Source organism: Bombina bombina, chromosome 4 (genome assembly GCF_027579735.1).
Source record: "Bombina bombina isolate aBomBom1 chromosome 4, aBomBom1.pri, whole genome shotgun sequence".
NCBI lineage: Eukaryota > Metazoa > Chordata > Amphibia > Anura > Bombinatoridae > Bombina > Bombina bombina.
In genome coordinates this window covers 877,616,943-877,633,651 of record NC_069502.1, presented here as the reverse complement: position 1 = coordinate 877,633,651, position 16,709 = coordinate 877,616,943, and the positions used below count along the sequence as shown (strand labels likewise).

Below are 16,709 nucleotides of genomic sequence, written 5' to 3'. Positions count from 1 at the left end.
GTTATTAACCCTTTGAAAATATCTGTTACTTATTCAAAAATGAGAATTATGTTATCTATGCCAGGGTTGGCATCAATTTATGTGCCAAAAACACCATTGGGCCAGGCTAAAAACAATTGCATGGCATGGAGGGGGATCTTCCCTGTATATATTCATAGTGAAATCAGTGGCCCAATGGTTATTAACCCTTTGAAAGTATCTGTTACATATTCAAAAATGAGAATTATGTTATCTATGCCAGGGTTGGCATCAATTTCTGTGCCAAAAACACCATTGGGCCAGGCTAAAAACAATTGCATGGCATGGAGGGGGATCTACACTGTATATATGCATAGTGAAATCAGTGGCCCAATGGTTATTAACCCTTTGAAAATATATGTTACTTATTCAAAAATGAGAATTATGTTATCTATGCCAGTGTTGGCATCAATTTCTGTGCCCAAAACACCATTGGGACAGGCTAAAAACAATTACATGTCATGGAGGGAGATCTAACCTGTATATATTTATATTGAAATCAGTGGCCCAATGGTTATTAACCCTTTGAAAATATCTGTTACTTATTCAAAAATGAGAATTATGTCACCTATGCCAGGGTTGGCATCAATTTCTGTGCCAAAAAAACCATTGGGCCAGGCTAAAAACAATTGCATGACATGGAGGGGGATCTACCCTGTATAAATTCATAGTGAAATCAGTGGCCCAATGGTTATTAACCCTTTGAAAATATATGTTACTTATTCAAAAATGAGAATTATGTCACCTATGCCAGTGTTGGCATCAATTTCTGTGCCTGAAACACAATTGGGCCAGGCTAAAAACAATTGCATGTCATGGAAGGGGATCTACCCTGTAGATATTCATAGTGAAATCAGTGGCCCAATGGTTATTAACCCTTTGAAAATATCTGTTACTTATTCAAAAATGAGAATTATGTCACCTATGCCAGGGTTGGCATCAATTTCTGTGCCAAAATCACCATTGGGCCAGGCTAAAAACAATTGCATGGCATGGAGGGGCATCTACCCTGTAGATATTCATAGTGAAATCAGTGGCCCAATGGTTATTAACCCTTTGAAAATATGTTACTTATTCAAAAATGAGAATTATGTTATCTATGCCAGGGTTGGCATCAATTTCTGTGCCAAAAACACCATTGGGCCAGGCTAAAAACAATTGCATGGCATGGAGGGGGATCTGCCCTGTATATATTCATAGTGAAATCAGTGGCCCAATGGTTATTAACCCTTTGAAAGTATCTGTTACTTATTTAAAAAAATAGAATTTTGTTATCTATGCCAGGGTTGGCATCAATTTCTGTGCCAAAAACACCATTGGGCCAGGCTAAAAACAATTGCATGGCATGGAGGGGGATCTACCCTGTATATATGCATAGTGAAATCAGTGGCCCAATGGTTATTAACCCTTTGAAAATATCTGTTACTTATTAAAAAATGAGAATTATGTCACCTATGACAGTGTTGGCATCAATTTCTGTGCCTGAAACACAATTGGGCCAGGCTAAAATCAATTGCATGTCATGGAAGGGGATCTACCCTGTAGATATTCATAGTGAAATCAGTGGCCCAATGGTTATTAACCCTTTGAAAATATCTGTTACTTATTCAAAACGAGAAATATGTCACCTATGCCAGGGTTGGCATCAATTTCTGTGCCAAAAGCACCATTGGGCCAGGCTAAAAACAATTGCATGACATGGAGGGGGATGTACCCTGTATAAATTCATAGTGAAATCAGTGGCCCAATGGTTATTAACCCTTTGAAAATATCTGTTACTCGTTTAAAACGAAAAATATGTCACCTATGCCAGGGTTGGCATCAATTTCTGTGCCAAAAGCACCATTGGGCCAGGCTAAAAACAATTGCATGTCATGGAAGGGGATCTGCCCAGTATATATTCATAGTGAAATCAGTGGCCCAATGGTTATTAACCCTTTGAAAATATCTGTTACTTATTCAAAAATGAGAATTATGTTATCTATGCCAGGGTTGGCATCAATTTATGTGCCAAAAACACCATTGGGCCAGGCTAAAAACAATTGCATGGCATGGAGGGGGATCTTCCCTGTATATATTCATAGTGAAATCAGTGGCCCAATGGTTATTAACCCTTTGAAAGTATCTGTTACATATTCAAAAATGAGAATTATGTTATCTATGCCAGGGTTGGCATCAATTTCTGTGCCAAAAACACCATTGGGCCAGGCTAAAAACAATTGCATGGCATGGAGGGGGATCTACACTGTATATATGCATAGTGAAATCAGTGGCCCAATGGTTATTAACCCTTTGAAAATATATGTTACTTATTCAAAAATGAGAATTATGTTATCTATGCCAGTGTTGGCATCAATTTCTGTGCCCAAAACACCATTGGGACAGGCTAAAAACAATTACATGTCATGGAGGGAGATCTAACCTGTATATATTTATATTGAAATCAGTGGCCCAATGGTTATTAACCCTTTGAAAATATCTGTTACTTATTCAAAAATGAGAATTATGTCACCTATGCCAGGGTTGGCATCAATTTCTGTGCCAAAAAAACCATTGGGCCAGGCTAAAAACAATTGCATGACATGGAGGGGGATCTACCCTGTATAAATTCATAGTGAAATCAGTGGCCCAATGGTTATTAACCCTTTGAAAATATCTGTTACTTATTCAAAAATGAGAATTATGTCACCTATGCCAGTGTTGGCATCAAGTTCTGTGCCTGAAACACAATTGGGCCAGGCTAAAAACAATTGCATGTCATGGAAGGGGATCTACCCTGTAGATATTCATAGTGAAATCAGTGGCCCAATGGTTATTAACCCTTTGAAAATATCTGTTACTTATTCAAAAATGAGAATTATGTCACCTATGCCAGGGTTGGCATCAATTTCTGTGCCAAAATCACCATTGGGCCAGGCTAAAAACAATTGCATGGCATGGAGGGGCATCTACCCTGTAGATATTCATAGTGAAATCAGTGGCCCAATGGTTATTAACCCTTTGAAAATATATGTTACTTATTCAAAAATGAGAATTATGTTATCTATGCCAGGGTTGGCATCAATTTCTGTGCCAAAAACACCATTGGGCCAGGCTAAAAACAATTGCATGGCATGGAGGGGGATCTGCCCTGTATATATTCATAGTGAAATCAGTGGCCCAATGGTTATTAACCCTTTGAAAGTATCTGTTACTTATTTAAAAAAATAGAATGTTGTTATCTATGCCAGGGTTGGCATCAATTTCTGTGCCAAAAACACCATTGGGCCAGGCTAAAAACAATTGCATGGCATGGAGGGGGATCTACCCTGTATATATGCATAGTGAAATCAGTGGCCCAATGGTTATTAACCCTTTGAAAATATCTGTTACTTATTCAAAAATGAGAATTATGTCACCTATGACAGTGTTGGCATCAATTTCTGTGCCTGAAACACAATTGGGCCAGGCTAAAATCAATTGCATGTCATGGAAGGGGATCTACCCTGTAGATATTCATAGTGAAATCAGTGGCCCAATGGTTATTAACCCTTTGAAAATATCTGTTACTTATTAAAAAATGAGAATTATGTCACCTATGCCAGGGTTGGCATCAATTTCTGTGCCAAAATCACCATTGGGCCAGGCTAAAAACAATTGCATGGCATGGAGGGGCATCTACCCTGTAGATATTCATAGTGAAATCAGTGGCCCAATGGTTATTAACCCTTTGAAAATATATGTTACTTATTCAAAAATGAGAATTATGTTATCTATGCCAGGGTTGGCATCAATTTCTGTGCCAAAAACACCATTGGGCCAGGCTAAAAACAATTGCATGGCATGGAGGGGGATCTACCCTGTATATATTCATAGTGAATTCAGTGGCCCAATGGTTATTAACCCTTTGAAAATATATGTTACTTATTCAATATAGTAATATTTGTAGTGGTGCCAACGTATGCCCTTTTTTCAAGTTTGTATATCTAATTGTTATATAAAGAGATTCCACCTCTGTGTAACTACATTATATGAATCATATTATTATTTTAATAAAACCTATTTTTTTATTTTAAAGTCAATTTAAAGCAGTCTGACAAAAAAATTGAATAAGAAACCAACTTCCATGAATAAGAAACAGAATTTCACCAATAAGAAACAGCTTGAATAAGAAACCAACTTCCTTGTCGTGTAACTTTACTGTATAAGCTACTGTAGTGGTTTGTGTGTGTGAGGCGCAGGGAACCACTATATATATATATACATATAGTGCAGGGGAGGTGATCTTTTGCGTGAGGCAAAGGGGACCTCTATAATATTATATATTTGTATTTAAACTACTAGGTAGTGGACTGTGTGTGTGACCCATAGGAAACCTCCCTATATCTGTGTATACGGTATAGGGAAGGAGCTTTGTTTGTAATAATATTTATCTGTATATAATGTACAGCTGGGTTGTGTGTGTGAGAGGTAGAGGAAACTTCTCTATGAAATATATATCTTTATATATGGTATTGGAGATGGCACTGTGTGTGTGAGGCAGAATGATTCTCTCGAGCAACAAAACACCCAAAATAAGTAAATCTATTCAATACCAATGTACTATTATAAAAAAAAGTTAACAAAATAAGTGTATTAAATATTTATACTACCTAAAAACAATAAGTTAAAATGTCAGTGGCCACTAAGAAATGCCTACAACTGGAGATACAAGCTATATTTCCTGTGGAATTGGAAACAATATATCAACATTCAGAGGCAGTGTAGAAGGATGAAAAGCAGGGAATTGCCATATGTCAGTATGCAGAATGGCTGTAGCGATCCCATGCACACTGTGTCCACTATCGAAGCACAAACGCAATCTTAAAGGGACAGTGTACACAGATTTTCAAATAAGTGCATGTAATAGACACTACTATAAAGAAGAATATTCACAGATACTGATCTAAAAATCCAGTATAAAACTTATTTTAAAACGTACTTAGAAGCTCCCAATTTAGAACTGTTGATGAGGTTAGGCAGGGACACTCAGTAAAAAAGGGGCTGGGAAAACAGAGCATACATTCCCCCCTCCCCTTTTTCTTGCATATGAAAAGACAGATTACCCAAACAACAACAGCACAAATCTCTAGACCTGGGTCTATATTTGATACTTTGGGGCTTGGATAGGAGTCTGAAAATCAGCACAATGTTATTAAAAAAATAAGCAAATTTATACATTGTTACAAAAACACTCCCAGATGGGCTATATAAAATGGATCATCTATAATACATTTATACAAAGAAAAATCTAGTGTACAATGCCCCTTTAAAGAAAAACTCCCTCTCTACAAAACCTACTGAGGGAATCTACCCTCGCCTTAGGGACCCCATTGAGAGACCATACAGTGATAGATCTCGCCATCAGGACGTGATGCAAATCCTTCTTGTGGTGTCTTGAATACATTTGTGTTTGCTTGGGCTTGACGGGGTATTCAACTCCCTGTGAACGCCACTTCCTTTATACACAGCTAGTTCCGCATAGGTGTAGGAGATTATGCACAGAGCAAATCCCAAAAGATTCACTGACAACACGGACGTACTCGAATGGCCCAGCTGCGTGAATGTAATACTTGTACTGTTGAGGGGGCCGTGTGTGAGGCAGTGGGGTCTCTATAGTATTAACTATCTGTAATATGTAAGGAACTGGGGAAGAAGCTGTGTGTGAGGCATAGAGAACTAGTCTATAATACTATATATCGGTATATAAAGTGCTGAGGAGAGGGCTGTGTTTGTGAGGCAGAGGGAACTTTTCTATAATTTAATATTTCTGTATATAAGGTACTGGGGAGATGGCTGTGTGTGTATGAGGCAGAGGGAATCCCTACATAATAATATATATTTGTATATACAGTACTGGGGAAGGAATGTGTGTGATGCAGAGTAAACATCTCTATAATATTATATATCTGCATATAAGGTACTGGGGAGGGGGCTATGTGTGTGTAAGAGGCAGAAGGGATAGCCTTCGTTATCAGTTGTGTGTATGTATGTAGCTATATTGTGTATGTAAAGTGTATATGTCAGTTTATTTACATATGTCGGCTATACTTATATATTTCAGTGGTAGAGTTTAAGTTTATATATGTTTATAGGTATTTGTGTATAACCATTATTCTCATATCTGTAATTTCTGTCATATATGTCCCACTGTTGTTACAGAATATCACTGACCATGAACAAGATGAAGAAGCTGCCTGAGCGGATCCTGAATCACATCCTGGAGATTCTCTACCTGCTGACGGGAGAGGTGAGAAAACATCATAACGACACCATGGTAACCTCCTGCAGTGAATATGTGTATTAGTTGCTTAGCAACAAACGGTGACAGGTGCTTAGAGGTAGAGAAAGAGCCGGTGTTTAACCCCTTTAAAAGGACCTGAAACCCAATTTTTTTCTTTCATGATTCAGATAGAGAATACAATTTTAAACAACTTTCTAATTTACTTCTATAACCTAATTTGTTTCATTCTCTTGGTATCATTTGTTGAATGAGCAGCAATGCACTAATGGTTTCTAACTGAACTCATGGGTGAGCCAATCACAATCAATATATATATGCAGCCACCTATCAACAGCTAGAACCTAGGTTCTCTGCTGCTTATGAGCTTGCCTAGATAAACCTTTCAGCAAAGGATAACAAGAGAAGTTAGCACATAATAGAAGTAAATTGGAAAGTTGTTTAAAATTGTATTCTCTATCTGAATCTTGAAAGAATATTTTTGGGTTTCAATCCCTTTTTTGACCACAGCACTTTTTCGTTTTCTGACCCTTTGGGACCAAGGCTATTTTTACATTTCTGCGGTGTTTGTGTTTAGCTGTAATTTTCCTCTCACTCATTTACTATACCCACACATATTATATACCGTTTCTTCTGTTATGTGTGATCAGTCCACGGGTCATCATTACTTCTGGGATATAACTCCTCCCCAACAGGAAATGCAAGAGGATTCACCCAGCAGAGCTGCATATAGCTCCTCCCCTCTACGTCACCCCCAGTCATTCTCTTGCACCCAACGACTAGATAGGATGTGTGAGAGGACTATGGTGATTATACTTAGTTTTTATAACTTCAATCAAAAGTTTGTTATTTTACAATAGCACCGGAGCGTGTTATTGCCTCTCTGGCAGAGTTTGAAGAAGAATCTACCAGAGTTTTTACTATGATTTTAACCGGAGTAGTTAAGATCATATTGCTGTTTCTCGGCCATCTGAGGGAGGTAAAAGCTTCAGATCAGGGGACAGCGGGCAGATGAATCTGCATTGAGGTATGTAGCAGTTTTTATTTTCTGAATGGAATTGATGAGAAAATCCTGCCATACCGTTATAATGACATGTATGTATACTCTACACTTCAGTATTCTGGGGATGGTATTTCACTGGAATTACTCTGTTAAAAGTACATTAAACCTTTTAATAGGTATTTATTATGTTAAACGTTTTTGCTGGAATGTAGAATCGTTTGCATTTTCTGAGGTACTGAGTGAATAAATGTTTGGGCATTATTTTTCCACTTGGCAGTTGCTTGTTTTAATTGTGACAGTTTCGTTTCTCTCTCACTGCTGTGTGTGAGGGGGAGGGGCCGTTTTTGGCGCTCTTTGCTACGCATCAAAAATTTCCAGTCAGTTACTCTTGTATTTCCTGCATGATCCGGTTCATCTCTAACAGAACTCAGGGGTCTTCAAACTTCTTTGGAGGGAGGTAGATTCTCTCAGCAGAGCTGTGAGACTTATATATTGACTGTGATTAAAAACGTTGCTCTGTAATTTTTATGTTTCAAATTTAATTATTGTTACTTTACTAATGGGAACAACCCTTTGCTAAAAGTTGTGTTGTTTTTAAGGATTGATGCTATAACTGTTTTTCAGTTCATTATTTCAACTGTCATTTAATCGTTTAGTGCTTCTTTGAGGCACAGTACGTTTTTGTTAAATAAGATTGTAACCAAGTTGCAAGTTTATTGCTAGTGTGTTAAACATGTCTGATTCAGAGGAAGATACCTGTGTCATTTGTTCCAATGCCAAGGTGGAGCCCAATAGAAATTTATGTACTAACTGTATTGATGCTACTTTAAATAAAAGCCAATCTGTACAAATTGAACAAATTTCACCAAACAGCGAGGGGAGAGTTATGCCGACTAACTCGCCTCACGTGTCAGTACCTGCATCTCCCGCCCGGGAGGTGCGTGATATTGTGGCGCCTAGTACATCTGGGCGGCCATTACAGATAACATTACAAGATATGGCTACTGTTATGACTGAAGTTTTGGCTAAATTACCAGAACTAAGAGGCAAGCGTGATCACTCTGGGGTGAGAACAGAGTGCGCTGATAATACTAGGGCCATGTCTGATACTGCGTCACAGCTTGCAGAGCATGAGGACGGAGAGCTTCATTCTGTGGGTGACGGTTCTGATCCAAACAGATTGGATTCAGATATTTCAAATTTTAAATTTAAATTGGAGAACCTCCGTGTATTACTAGGGGAGGTTTTAGCGGCTCTTAATGATTGTAACACTGTTGCAATACCAGAGAAATTGTGTAGGTTGGATAAATACTTTGCGGTACCGGCGAGTACTGACGTTTTTCCTATACCTAAGAGACTAACTGAAATTGTTACTAAGGAGTGGGATAGACCCGGTGTGCCGTTCTCACCCCCTCCAATATTTAGAAAGATGTTTCCAATAGACGCCACCACACGGGACTTATGGCAAACGGTCCCTAAGGTGGAGGGAGCAGTTTCTACTTTAGCTAAGCATACCACTATCCCGGTGGAGGATAGCTGTGCTTTTTCAGATCCAATGGATAAAAAATTAGAGGGTTACCTTAAGAAAATGTTTGTTCAACAAGGTTTTATATTGCAACCCCTTGCATGCATCGCGCCGATTACGGCTGCGGCAGCATTTTGGATTGAGTCTCTGGAAGAGAACCTTAGTTCAGCTACGCTGGACGACATTACGGACAGGCTTAGAGTCCTTAAACTAGCTAATTCATTCATTTCGGAGGCCGTAGTACATTTAACCAAACTTACGGCTAAGAACTCAGGATTCGCCATTCAGGCACGTAGGGCGCTGTGGCTAAAATCCTGGTCAGCTGATGTAACTTCTAAGTCCAAATTACTTAATATACCTTTCAAGGGGCAAACTTTATTTGGGCCCGGTTTGAAAGAAATTATCGCTGACATTACAGGAGGTAAGGGCCACGCCCTTCCTCAAGACAAAGCCAAAGCTAAGGCTAGACAGTCTAATTTTCGTCCCTTTCGGAATTTCAAAGCAGGAGCAGCACCAACTTCCACTGCACCAAAACAGGAAGGAGCTGTTGCTCGTTACAGACAAGGCTGGAAACCTAACCAGTCCTGGAACAAGGGCAAGCAGGCCAGGAAACCTGCTGCTGCCCCAAAGACAGCATGAACCGAGGGCCCCCGATCCGGGACCGGATCTAGTGGGGGGCAGACTCTCTCTCTTCGCCCAGGCTTGGGCAAGAGATGTTCAGGATCCCTGGGCGCTAGAGATCATATCTCAGGGATACCTTCTAGACTTCAAATTCTCTCCCCCAAGAGGGAGATTTCATCTGTCAAGGTTATCAACAAACCGGATAAAGAAAGAAGCGTTTCTACGCTGTGTACAAGATCTGTTATTAATGGGAGTGATCCATCCGGTTCCGCGGTCGGAACAAGGACAGGGGTTTTACTCAAACCTGTTTGTGGTTCCCAAAAAAGAGGGAACTTTCAGGCCAATCTTGGATTTAAAGATCCTAAACAAATTCCTAAGAGTTCCATCGTTCAAAATGGAAACTATTCGGACAATCTTACCCATGATCCAAAAGGGTCAGTACATGACCACAGTGGATTTAAAGGATGCTTACCTTCACATACCGATTCACAAAGATCATTACCGGTATCTAAGGTTTGCCTTCTTAGACAGGCATTACCAGTTTGTAGCTCTTCCATTCGGATTGGCTACGGCTCCAAGAATCTTCACAAAGGTTCTGGGTGCCCTTCTGGCGGTACTAAGACCGCGAGGAATTTCGGTAGCTCCGTACCTAGACGACATTCTGATACAAGCTTCAAGCTTTCAAACTGCCAAGTCTCATACAGAGTTAGTTCTGGCATTTCTAAGGTCGCATGGATGGAAAGTGAACGAAAAGAAGAGTTCTCTCTTTCCTCTCACAAGAGTTCCATTCTTGGGGACTCTTATAGATTCTGTAGAAATGAAGATTTATCTGACAGAAGACAGATTAACAAAGCTTCTAAATGCATGCCGTGTCCTTCATTCCATTCAACTCCCGTCAGTAGCTCAATGCATGGAGGTGATCGGCTTAATGGTAGCAGCAATGGACATAGTACCCTTTGCACGCCTACATCTCAGACCGCTGCAATTGTGCATGCTGAGTCAGTGGAATGGGGATTACTCAGACTTGTCCCCTACTCTGAATCTGGATCAAGAGACCAGAAACTCTCTTCTATGGTGGCTTTCTCGGCCACATCTGTCCAGGGGGATGCCATTCAGCAGGCCGGACTGGACAATTGTAACAACAGACGCCAGCCTACTAGGTTGGGGCGCTGTCTGGAATTCTCTGAAGGCTCAGGGACAATGGAATCAGGAGGAAAGTCTCCTGCCAATAAACATTCTGGAATTGAGAGCAGTTCTCAATGCCCTTCTGGCTTGGCCCCAGTTAAAAACTCGGGGGTTCATCAGGTTTCAGTCGGACAACATCACGACTGTAGCTTACATCAACCATCAAGGAGGGACAAGAAGCTCCCTAGCAATGATGGAAGTATCAAAGATAATTCGCTGGGCAGAGTCTCACTCTTGCCACCTGTCAGCAATCCACATCCCGGGAGTGGAGAACTGGGAGGCGGATTTCTTGAGTCGCCAGACTTTTCATCCGGGGGAGTGGGAACTTCATCCGGAGGTCTTTGCCCAAATACTTCGACGTTGGGGCAAACCAGAGATAGATCTCATGGCGTCTCGCCAGAACGCCAAACTTCCTCGCTACGGGTCCAGATCCAGGGATCCGGGAGCGGTTCTGATAGATGCTTTGACAGCACCTTGGATCTTCGGGATGGCTTATGTGTTTCCACCCTTCCCGCTGCTTCCTCGATTGATTGCCAAAATCAAACAGGAGAGAGCATCAGTGATTCTAATATCGCCTGCATGGCCACGCAGGACTTGGTATGCAGATCTAGTGGACATGTCATCCTGTCCGCCTTGGTCTCTACCTCTAAGACAGGACCTTCTGATACAGGGTCCATTCAAACATCAAAATCTAACTTCTCTGAAGCTGACTGCTTGGAAATTGAACGCTTGATTTTATCAAAACGTGGTTTTTCTGAGTCGGTTATTGATACCCTGATACAGGCTAGGAAGCCTGTTACCAGAAGGATTTACCATAAGATATGGCGTAAATACCTATACTGGTGCGAATCCAAAGGTTACTCCTGGAGTAAGGTTAGGATTCCTAGGATATTGTCCTTTCTACAAGAAGGTTTAGAAAAGGGTTTATCGGCTAGCTCATTAAAGGGACAGATCTCAGCTCTGTCCATCTTGTTACACAGGCGTCTGTCAGAAAATCCAGACGTCCAGGCCTTTTGTCAGGCTTTAGCTAGGATCAAGCCTGTGTTTAAAACTGTTGCTCCGCCATGGAGTCTAAACCTTGTTCTTAACGTTCTACAAGGAGTTCCGTTTGAACCCCTTCATTCCATTGATATAAAGTTGTTATCTTGGAAAGTGTTATTTTTGATGGCGATTTCTTCGGCTCGGAGAGTCTCTGAGTTATCAGCTTTACATTGTGATTCTCCTTATTTGATTTTTCATTCAGATAAGGTAGTTCTGCGTACAAAACCTGGGTTCTTACCTAAGGTAGTCACTAACAGGAACATCAATCAAGAGATCGTGGTGCCTTCCCTGTGCCCGAATCCTTCTTCAAAGAAGGAACGTCTTCTACACAATCTGGATGTAGTTCGTGCCCTCAAGTTCTACTTGCAGGCAACTAAGGATTTTCGACAAATGTCTTCCCTGTTTGTCGTGTACTCTGGTCAGAGGAGAGGTCATAAGGCTTCGGCTACCTCTCTCTCCTTCTGGCTTCGTAGCATAATTCGTTTAGCCTATGAGACTGCTGGACAGCAGCCTCCTGAAAGAATTACAGCTCATTCTACTAGAGCTGTGGCTTCCACTTGGGCCTTTAAGAATGAGGCCTCTGTTGAACAGATTTGCAAGGCTGCAACTTGGTCTTCGCTTCATACTTTTTCCAAATTTTACAAATTTGACACTTTTGCTTCTTCGGAGGCTATTTTTGGGAGAAAGGTTCTTCAGGCAGTGGTTCCTTCTGTATAATGAGCCTGCCTATCCCTCCCGTCATCCGTGTACTTTTGCTTTGGTATTGGTATCCCAGAAGTAATGATGACCCGTGGACTGATCACACATAACAGAAGAAAACATAATTTATGCTTACCTGATAAATTCCTTTCTTCTGTTGTGTGATCAGTCCACGGCCCGCCCTGTTGTTTAAGGCAGGTAAATATCTTTTAAATTATACTCCAGTCACCACTTCACCCTTGGTTTCTCCTTTCTCGTTGATTCTTGGTCGAATGACTGGGGGTGACGTAGAGGGGAGGAGCTATATGCAGCTCTGCTGGGTGAATCCTCTTGCATTTCCTGTTGGGGAGGAGTTATATCCCAGAAGTAATGATGACCCGTGGACTGATCACACAACAGAAGAAAGGAATTTATCAGGTAAGCATAAATTATGTTTTTTCTCACCATTAAATGGACTTTCTAAAGATACCATTTATTTTCATCATATCTTATAATATACTATAAAAAAAATAAAATATGATGGAAAAAATGAAAAAAACCCCACACTTTTCTAACTTTGACCCCCAAAATCTGTTACACATCTACAACCACCAAAAAAAACACCCATGCTAAATAGTTTCTAAATTTTGTCCTGAGTTTAGAAATACCCAATGTTTACATGTTCTTTGCATTTTTTTTTTGCAAGTTATAGGGCAATAAATACAAGTAGCACTTTGTTATTTCCAAACCATTTTTTTTTTTTTTTTAAATTAGCGATAGTTACATTGGAACACTGATATCTGTCAGGAATCACTGAATATCCTTTGACATGTACAGGGTACGTCCTTGGGGGTCCATCCAATAAAAATCGTCGCCCGCAAAAGCCGGCGACGCCAATATTTACGCTGGTTTGGTATCACATATACGGCGTAACCTAGAAGTTACGCGCGTATATGTCTGCCGTCGCCCGTAGTTTTTTGGGCTATAGGCAGGTATACCAAACCAGCGCAGTTTGGTATCCAATATGCAGCGTAAGGACTTACGTGGCGAAAATGGAGAAAACTTACTCCATTTTCACCTCGCCACAAAAAGCAGCCGTAAGAAGCCTTACGCTGACTATTGGAACCCCGTAACTCCCTAAACTGGCTGCTAAAATAAACCTAACACCTAACGCATGCGCAATGTCTATCTCCCTGTCAACCGCGATCTTCTAAAATAAACCTAACACCTAACGCATGCGCAGTCTATCTCCCTGTCAACCGCGATCTTCTAAAATAAACCTAACGCATGCGCAATGTCTATCTACCTGTCAACCGCGATCCCCCCCCGAAATCCCTTATAAAGTTATTAACCCCTAAACCGCCGCTCCCGGACCCCGCCGCCATCTACATAAACTAACCCCCTACTGTGAGCCCCTAAAACCGCCGCCATCTACCTTATCTATCCCCTAATTAGAACCCCTTACACCGCTGTCATCTACCTTATCTATCCCCTAATCTGACCCCTTACACCGCCGCCACCTATATAAAAATTATTAACCCCTAATCTAATCCCCCTATACCGCCGCCAGCTATATTAATATTATTAACCCCTAATGTAAGCCCCTTACACCGCCGCCATCTCTATTAAAATGATTAACCCCTAATTTAATCTACCTACCCCGCCGCCAGCTATATTATCTATATTAACCCTAAGTATATTATAGTTAATATAGGTATTACATTATATATATTAACTATATTAACCCTAATTATATTAGGGTTAATATAGTTACTATAGTATTTATATTAACTATATTAACTCTATCTAACCCTAACACCCCTAACTAAATTTATATTAAATTAATCTAATTCATTTATAAACTAAAATATTCCTATTTAAATCTAAATACTTACCTATAAAATAAACCCTAAGATAGCTACAATATAATTAATAATTACATTGTAGCTATGTTAGGGTTAATATTTATTTTACAGGTAAATTGTTAATTATTTTAACTAGGTATAATAGCTATTAAATAGTTATTAACTATTTAATATCTACCTAGTTAAAATAATTACCCAATTACCTGTAAAATAAATCCTAACCTAAGTTACAAATACACCTACACTATCTATAAATTAAATAAACTACAAAAATCTATCTAAAAATACAATTAAATTAACTAAACTAAATTACAACAAAAAAAAACACTAAATTACAAAAAATAAAAAAAAGATTACAAGATTTTTAAGCTAATTACACCTATTCTAAGCCCCCTAATAAAATAATAAACCCCCAAAATAAAAAAAATTCCCTGCCCTATTCTAAATTAAAAAAATTTCAAAGCTCTTTACCTTACCAGCCCTTAAAAGGGCCTTTTGTGGGGCATGCCCCAAAGAATTCAGCTCTTTTGCATACAAATACAATACCCCCCCCATTACAACCCACCACCCACATACCCCTATTCTAAAACCACCCAAACCCTCCTTAAAAAAGCCTAACACTACCCCCCTGAAGATCTCCCTACCTTGTCTTCACCACACCGGGCCGAACTCCTGATCCGATCCGGGCGATGTCTTCCTCCAAGCGGCAAAGAAGAATTCTTCCTCCGGCGATGTCTTCCTCCAAGCGGCAAAGAAGAATTCTTCCTCCGGCGATGTCTTCCTCCAAGCGGCAAAGAAGAATTCTTCCTCCGGCGACGTCTTCCTCCAAGCGGCAGCAAAGTCTTCATTCTACCGGCGGCATCTTCAATCTTCTTTCTTCGCTCCGCCGCCGCGGAGCATCCATCCCGGCCGACGACTGAACGACGAATGAGGTACCTTTAAATGACGTCATCCAAGATGGCGTCCGCCGAATTCCAATTGGCTGATAGGATTCTATCAGCCAATCGGAATTAAGTTAGAAAAATCTGATTGGCTGATTGAATCAGCCAATCAGATTCAAGTTCAATCCGATTGGCTGATCCAATCAGCCAATCAGATTGAGCTCGCATTCTATTGGCTGATCGGAACAGCTAATAGAATGCGAGCTCAATCTGATTGGCTGATTGGATCAGCCAATCGGATTGAACTTGAATCTGATTGGCTGATTCAATCAGCCAATCAGATTTTTCTAACTTAATTCCGATTGGCTGATAGAATCCTATCAGCCAATTGGAATTCGGCGGACGCCATCTTGGATGACGTCATTTAAAGGTACCTCATTCGTTCAGTCGTCGGCCGGGATGGATGCTCCGCGGCGGCGGAGCGAAGAAAGAAGATTGAAGATGCCGCCTGAAGAATGAAGACTTTGCTGCCGCTTGGAGGAAGACGTCGCCGGAGGAAGAATTCTTCTTTGCCGCTTGGAGGAAGACATCGCCGGAGGAAGAATTCTTCTTTGCCGCTTGGAGGAAGACATCGCCCGGATCGGATCAGGAGTTCGGCCCGGTGTGGTGAAGACAAGGTAGGGAGATCTTCAGGGGGGTAGTGTTAGGCTTTTTTAAGGGGGGTTTGGGTGGTTTTAGAATAGGGGTATGTGGGTGGTGGGTTGTAATGGGGGGGGGTATTGTATTTGTATGCAAAAGAGCTGAATTCTTTGGGGCATGCCCCACAAAAGGCCCTTTTAAGGGCTGGTAAGGTAAAGAGCTTTGAAATTTTTTTAATTTAGAATAGGGCAGGGAATTTTTTTTATTTTGGGGGTTTATTATTTTATTAGGGGGCTTAGAATAGGTGTAATTAGCTTAAAAATCTTGTAATTTTTTTTTATTTTTTGTAATTTAGTGTTTTTTTTTTTTTGTAATTTAGTTTAGTTAATTTAATTGTATTTTTAGATAGATGTTTGTAGTTTATTTAAATTATTGATAGTGTAGGTGTATTTGTAACTTAGGTTAGGATTTATTTTACAGGTAATTGGGTAATTATTTTAACTAGGTAGATATTAAATAGTTAATAACTATTTAATTATACCTAGTTAAAATAATTAACAATTTACCTGTAAAATAAATATTAACCCTAACATAGCTACAATGTAATTATTAATTATATTGTAGCTATCTTAGGGTTTATTTTATAGGTAAGTATTTAGATTTAAATAGGAATATTTTAGTTTATAAATTAATTAGATTAATTTAATATAAATTTAGTTAGGGGTGTTAGGGTTAGATAGAGTTAATATATAGTTTATATAAATACTATAGTAACTATATTAACCCTAATATAATTAGGGTTAATATAGTTAATATATATAATGTAATACCTATATTAACTATAATATACTTAGGGTTAATATAGATAATATAGCTGGCGGCGGGGTAGGTAGATTAAATTAGGGGTTAATCATTTTAATAGAGATGGCGGCGGTGTTAGGGGCTTACATTAGGGGTTAATAATTTTAATATAGATGGCGGCGGTGTTAGGGGC

At 39.9% G+C, this 16,709-nt stretch overlaps 1 protein-coding gene across 1 annotated transcript in view; it reads left to right on the top strand.

Moving 5' to 3' along the window:
* Positions 1-16,709, top strand: part of LOC128657404 (gastrula zinc finger protein XlCGF66.1-like) — a 59,996-nt gene that overhangs the window by 9,074 nt on the left and 34,213 nt on the right. Inside the window, exon 2 of the mRNA XM_053711740.1 lies at positions 6,199-6,286. Coding sequence (XP_053567715.1) covers positions 6,212-6,286 — 75 coding nt within the window. The 5' untranslated portion in view covers positions 6,199-6,211. The remainder of the gene's footprint in view (positions 1-6,198; positions 6,287-16,709) is intronic.